At 40.7% G+C, this 6,637-nt stretch overlaps 1 protein-coding gene across 2 annotated transcripts in view; it reads left to right on the top strand.

Moving 5' to 3' along the window:
- cemip (cell migration inducing hyaluronidase 1) overlaps nucleotides 1–6,637 on the top strand; it is a gene marked incomplete at its 3' end in the record, with an annotated part of 254,772 nt that overhangs the window by 195,988 nt on the left and 52,147 nt on the right. For both annotated transcript variants that reach the window (XM_032536538.1, XM_032536539.1), the window contains 1 exon segment: nucleotides 1,647–1,852. In XM_032536538.1, coding sequence (XP_032392429.1) covers nucleotides 1,647–1,852 — 206 coding nt within the window.

The following is a 6,637-nucleotide window of genomic DNA, read 5'->3' on the forward strand; positions in this document are numbered from 1 at the left end:
TGGAAATAAAGGCCTAAAAATGCCCAAAAAAAATAATCTTAAAAAACTAAATAATAATAATTACGAAAACTAGGATTGGGCATCTAGAACCTGTTCCAATGGAATCGTTTCGAAATTTTGGCTTTGAATCGATCATCAGTTCCACATTTAACACGCGCAAGGTTTGGTTTCCGTAGCAACCCCCGTTCTTCCAGGCGCTCATTGGATTGCAGTCATGGTGCACAGTAAGCAGAGCTAATAAGGCTTTATGTCATGTTGAAAAAGCCCGGTAAAACTGTAAATCCCCATTGATCCAAAACAAAATGTTCTTCATATCTATGAAATAAGCATGTGACCTGTTTGAAATCCTTTCCCTCAAAGAATCGGAATCGAGAATTGATAAGAACCGGAATAGAAAGGAAGAATCAGATTGGAATCCGAATTGTTAACTCCTCCGACTCCTCAGAGTGCTCAGTCGCTTGGCAAGGAGTCAACGTTCATAACGTGGATGCATCTAAAGAGGAACTCTCATGTCTAGCATCTGTCATTGTTTTGTTTGCCATCAGTTATATTTTGTCACTTCCTGTTTTTATTTTTGCTAAAAAAAGTATTTTCTTCGTCTTTTCTTTTATTCTTTGCCTGTGAGAGATGCAGTGATTTTACTAGTAACCTGGTGTGGATCAAACAAACAAACTCTGTTCCGCTTGAAAAGGCGGGTCTCGGTTCGCTTCCTAATGAACTAGAGTTCACTTCAGTTTGGACCACGATCTGACCCAAGTACAGGAAGTGAACCAAAAACAGAATTTACTAGCCTGCAATTTTAATCTTGCCAACAATTTACAGACTTATACAGTATATTACTTAAGGGACGATAACTTTTATATCCATATTATTCTGAGCACACATTGCTGGTCATCTGTGTGACATCATTAGTCTGTGTGACATCATCCTCCTCTCTCTCTCTCTCTCTCTCTCTCTCTCTCTCTCTCTCTCTCTCTCTCTCTCTCTCTCTCTCTCTCTCTCTCTCCCGTGGTGTTGCTCCATTATTTCAGAGAAAAGAAGTTTTGGCAAGTTTCGGATACTCTGTTCAATAAATGAGCGACCGTTTCGATCGCGTGCCGTATGTTTACTGTATTTAGTGCGTTTGACAGCGCGGTGTGAAATCAAACCCAACCAAACACCAATATTGCAACTTCACCCCCGAATCGGAGTGAAGTTCTAAAGGGAGAGATGGACTTTTATTTGTATTTATTATTATTTTGTACTGTATTATTTGGTTAGAGCCTACCGTGTTATTTCTCTTTCAAAAGGCCAAAACGAATGACACATTCAAATCTAAGGAGTGTTCATGTCATTTTATACATTAGTAAAATAGAAAGTTAAATTATTTAATGCATACCAATCATGATGCCTCAGACTGTAATTGTACCAAAAAAATCTATAATGGTTGCATCCCTACCTGAGTGAGTCACGCATTTGGAGTCTATTTTACTCAGTTTGTGCAAACAAAACAGGAACCCCCCGCCCCACAAGGTAATTAATGGTGCATGTAACAGAAAGTGGTGCAAAGATGAGAAATTAGGCTTTGGAAAGTTAGATGTTTCACAGCCAATGACGCTCGTTGCTGGCCGGTATAAGCCCTGTTATTATTAAAATTCACCTCTCAGGTAAAGGATGTGGTGGGCTATGACACGTTGGGTCACTGTTACTTCACGGAGGATGGTCCGGAAGAGAGGAACACGTTCGACCACTGTCTGGGCCTCATGGTGCGAGCCGGGACCCTGCTGCCTTCAGACAGAGACAGCAAAATGTGCCGCAACATCACTGACGGAGCCTATCCAGGATACGTGGCCAACCCACGGCAAGACTGCAGGTAGGACACACATGCATAAACTGTACTAAGGAGCCTTCAGTTTGAATTAACTCTATGGGAAACAGTCCTCCGTCCAAAATTGATACAGAGGTCAGCAAGATAATGGGTAGTGATGGCCAAATGAAGCTTTGTGAACCAGTTTCTTTATTTTCTGAGCCCAGTAGATGGCGCTCTTATTTTTAAGAGAAAGGTCTAAGGCATTGCAATTCAGTATATTCTCCACCAATTGTTGAACAGAGAGCGCCATCTAGTGGGCTCAGAAAATAAAGACACTGGTTCACGAAGCTTCATCCGGTCATCACTAACTATTATCTTGCATCGCTAATAATAGGCATACAGCAGCTCTTTCTGACAAAGATCTTTAACTGACTAGTTTTGTAAAAGGCACGGTCAAGCTTGTCAAGCTCTGACTACCCACTCTTGGAGGAATTCATTCTCCTGCCCTCTGGGCCGAGATAGAGATATAGAGATATAGAGCAACAATCAGGTACACATTTTCTTTTGTTCCTTGTGAAATTAAAGCTGTTAATTTGCACAACTCTTGAATGCATAGTTTTTATTAGTGTTACTTTCAGCTGTCTCAGGGACACTCTTTGAAATGTTGTTTTTTGTACCTCCAACTTTCAATTAATTTCATCAATAAACATCATGTTGTTGTGGAAGACGACTAAGACAGAGTTCCGGCTATGTTCCGGTTTTGTAGATGGATTGCTATGGAATTTTGTAGGGACGTTCCTGGTCCCCAGATGATGGATCCTACTGACTTTAGTGATCTGACTTTTCTCTAGTGCCACCATGAGATTGACATTTGTGGTTCACGGTGAAATGCTTTGAAGAGCATTAGATTAGATAGAAAGGAGGTTTCAGGTGTAGTGCTGCCATGTGCCATCTGCTGTGGAGCTAAACTGCATGTCTGCCATTTCTATTGATATTCATTACCCTAAATTGCTTTTTCTGACATACCTAAAAATGGAACTTTAATGATTTTCTTATTTTGCCTGATGAAAGGGAATATGAAAGGTTATATGAAAGGGATTTTCTGAGAAACACACAAGAATTGGCACATTTATGAAAAAATAAATGTGGGAGAAATGTCTGTGAAGGTAAAAAAAGGTTCTTTATTAATCAGTTGGTTTGGGGGGGGGTTGAAATGTAATTTGAACTCTAGTGCAGTTTAAACAACCGACTCTGGTCTGCTTGAAGACAGAGGTCTCGGTTCTCTTCCAAGTGCACTAGAGTCAGGACGCTTTCACACCTAAACTGTAGTTTGGTGGACTTGGTGCGGTTTGGTGGTGAAGCTGCAACATTGTTGCATTTTTCATTTGGTTGGGTTTGCTTTCACTTTGTCAGAGGAACCAAACCCTGGAAACAAATGTCACGTAATAGAAAAAGTCACTTGTTGATTGGACAGAATATCTGAAACTCGCCGACAATTCTGGTCTCAGAAATAATAGAGCAACACCACATTTATAACGTCTTGGGTTTTCTGGTTCGGCTTTAGTGTTTCTAATATTTTAGAAGAAAGCGAACAATATGGTCAGCTGACAGACAGCAAGTGAAGGAGAGGGAGAGAGAAAAAGATGATGATGTCACACAAACTAATGATGTCACACAGACAACCAGCGATGTGTGACCACAATAAGCTATGGATCTTCCCTTGAATCAAATACAAGTCATAGATTGTGTGCAAGGTTATAAATACAGGCTAGTAAACACATTATTTTTGGTTTACTTCCTGAATTTGGGTTGCATCACGTTCTCTCCTAAAGCGAACAGAAATCTAGTTCACTTGGAAGCAAACCGAGACCCCTGTTTTCAAGCGGACCAGAGTGGGTTGTTTGATCCGCACCAGAGTTCGGATGAGCTTATACAATATCAGGTGAAAACACAATCTGACCCAAATATAGGAATTGAACCAAAAAACATCGCATTTAGAAGCCTGCAATTTATAATTCGAACTTACCCACAATTTATGGACATTTGCATGATTTAAGGGAAGATAACTTTCAAATCCATAACTTATTCTGACCACACATTGCTCATCGTCTGTGTGACAACACATCGTCATCTCACGTCACCAGGGCATTTGACAAAGTGCGGTGTGAAAGCAAACCGAACCAAATGAAAAATACAACAATGTTCCAACTCCACCCCCAAATCACGCTGAGTCCACCAAACTATAGATGTGAAAGTCAAGAAACCCTCAAGGACGATGCAGAAATGAACAAAAACAGCAACATCTCAAAGAGAGGGAACTGATATTAAATGTAATGAATGGGACAGTATGAAGTGTCTGTGTCCACAGTCCGTTTACACACTTTAAAGATGGCAGATGCTTACCAGACATTAGAAGACTTTGAAAAGACTAAAGTCCGACACCATCTCAAAACTAAAGACAATCATCCCACATCTAACATTGAAGACTGTCATTATATGTAAAGTCTAGGAATTTTCCAGGGTCACACATTGCAAGACTACATCTAGCTTTGTTTAGATGTTACCAAGCTAGCTAGCTACCGCTAGCTGGTAACTAAAGTGAAAGTTTGCAGATTTTCCGATTTTCTGCCATATATACAGATGATTGTCTCCAGTACCAGGAGGTCTGCGTTTATCTGCCGGTAAAACTCCTTTTGGATGATGCGCTTCAGAAGGGTTAAAAATTGGCAACTTTCCCTTTTTAGTGTTTACCTTAGGAGCTATAGAAGCCATAAACAACACTGGCTCTAGCCGTTTGCTGCTTCCTGTTTGGTGGTGGAGGGAGCTCAACCATTGGTTGTCGACAATGTTCACATGATTTAACATACGGGAAAAAGACGGGGAAAAGACGGACTGGTGGAGTTTTATGACCACTTTGCACCAAACGATGGAGACAATGGGAGCTCCCGGACTCTAGCAGGACTCAGGATTTGATTCTGATATTGGAAGTTAAACTGCGACAGTGGAATCACTTCAGAAGTCATTTGGTGTAAGGTCTATCAGGAGGAAGATGTGGCTTGGACCCAAATGCAGAGAAATAAAACAAAGTACAAACAAACAAGAGGTGTCCAGCAAAACAGCAGGCAACGAAATCCAAAATGAGGCAAACAACAAAACAGAAATAACAGGAACACCGAGATTAAGTAGGTAGACAAAACAGGTAGACACTCCAAACAGAAACAAATACGGTCTGACAACGGACAAGGGGAACACTAAGACACTAAGACTAGACTAAATACAGATGGTAACAAGGTAAGAGGCAGGTGACACAAGGGCTGGGAAACAGGTGGAAGACATAAATTAATCACAAGGGCGGGGAAACTAAGGCAGGAAGTAAACCAAACAAGACGGCACAGACAACAATACTATCACACTAAAACATGAAACAAAACAAATACAAGACAAGACCAAAAATAACACAATCCCAAGACATGACAGAAAACCAGGCTAACAAATAAAGATAGGAAGACAAGGATTTAACCAAACAGTGGATTTCAAAATAAACCAGGAAGTTCACTGACAAACAAAAGAACAACTAAAACAAAGGAACTTGACACAAGGACAAAAACATGACAAGGTCAGCACAACAAGGTTCAGTTGTGAACACTAGGTATGTGGCCTACTGCGCACCCCTATACTGGACTGAGCTGCTGCATGCGGGCGTCCAGGCCCGGATCCTCTCTGATAGCCAACACTGTGTAATTTGAGGCTGCAGCTTTTGTCTATAAATGTCTGAGTTATTTAAACATGTGAGGGTAAAGCATGCAGGTTTGTGGGTGACATAAAGCGCACTGACAGCTAAAGGGGAACTAAACAGATTACTGGCATGTTTAGTGTCTGGTGTGTGTTTGCGCCCTGTTCTCAGGGTCACCCAAATTACACAAAAACATTTTCGCTTTGGTGATTTTAGTTGCCCAGGTTTTGAGATATACAGTATGTCTATGAGAATGGAATCTATTACTCACGCTTAATTTACAAGTGTGCTTTGTATGCACAGGTAAATAACATAAAGCATTTCTGACCGTAAACATTTACAACATTTGACAAAGAAAATTAGTAGTGTTATTTTATGGTTGTCATAGAAGATGTAATTTTAGCAATTGCCGGCAGACGTTAAATTGATACCATTACTGTTAAAGTGCCAATATTATGAAAAAATCGCTTTTTCTGGGATTTGGGGTGTTATTTTGTGTCTCTGGTGATTCCACACGCAGACACACTTCGAAAAAGGTGAGGTGTCACCGTAGCATGCTAGCGCTAGCATGCTAGCTCGTTCTCAATGGCACAACACTGCTACAAAACACACTAGTTCACCTTAATCTATAAAAGAACTACTTACATATTGGCTGGGTCCTGCAGCGGCCCGGGTTTGCGTCCGACCTGCGGCCCTTTGCCGTGTGTCGTCCCCCTATCTCTCTCCCCCTTTCATGTCTATCAACTGTCACTATAATAAAGCAAATAGCCCCCAAAAAATAATCTTTAAAAAAATAAAAATAAATAAAAAAATGTTCTGCAGGTATTCCACAAGTGTCCCTGGTCTAGAAGAAGTCTCCCAGCTAATCCTGCCTTGGACTGACCAAAGTTGGAGAAAGAGTTATCTAGCTGATGGGATCTTACCTAGCTACTGAGCATGTGCAGCTCCCAACAAAGATAGTATAGAAGTGAGATGTCTCACTCTGCAGCTAAAACAGAGACCTAAACACACAAGGTGAAAAGAGGATCTGCAGCAATGTGCAGTAAAACAAAAATATGGGGATTTTGAAAATGAAACCATATAAACCTAGTCTGGTACAACCTCAAAATACAATT

Source organism: Etheostoma spectabile, chromosome 15 (assembly GCF_008692095.1).
Source record: "Etheostoma spectabile isolate EspeVRDwgs_2016 chromosome 15, UIUC_Espe_1.0, whole genome shotgun sequence".
Classification (NCBI taxonomy): domain Eukaryota; kingdom Metazoa; phylum Chordata; class Actinopteri; order Perciformes; family Percidae; genus Etheostoma; species Etheostoma spectabile.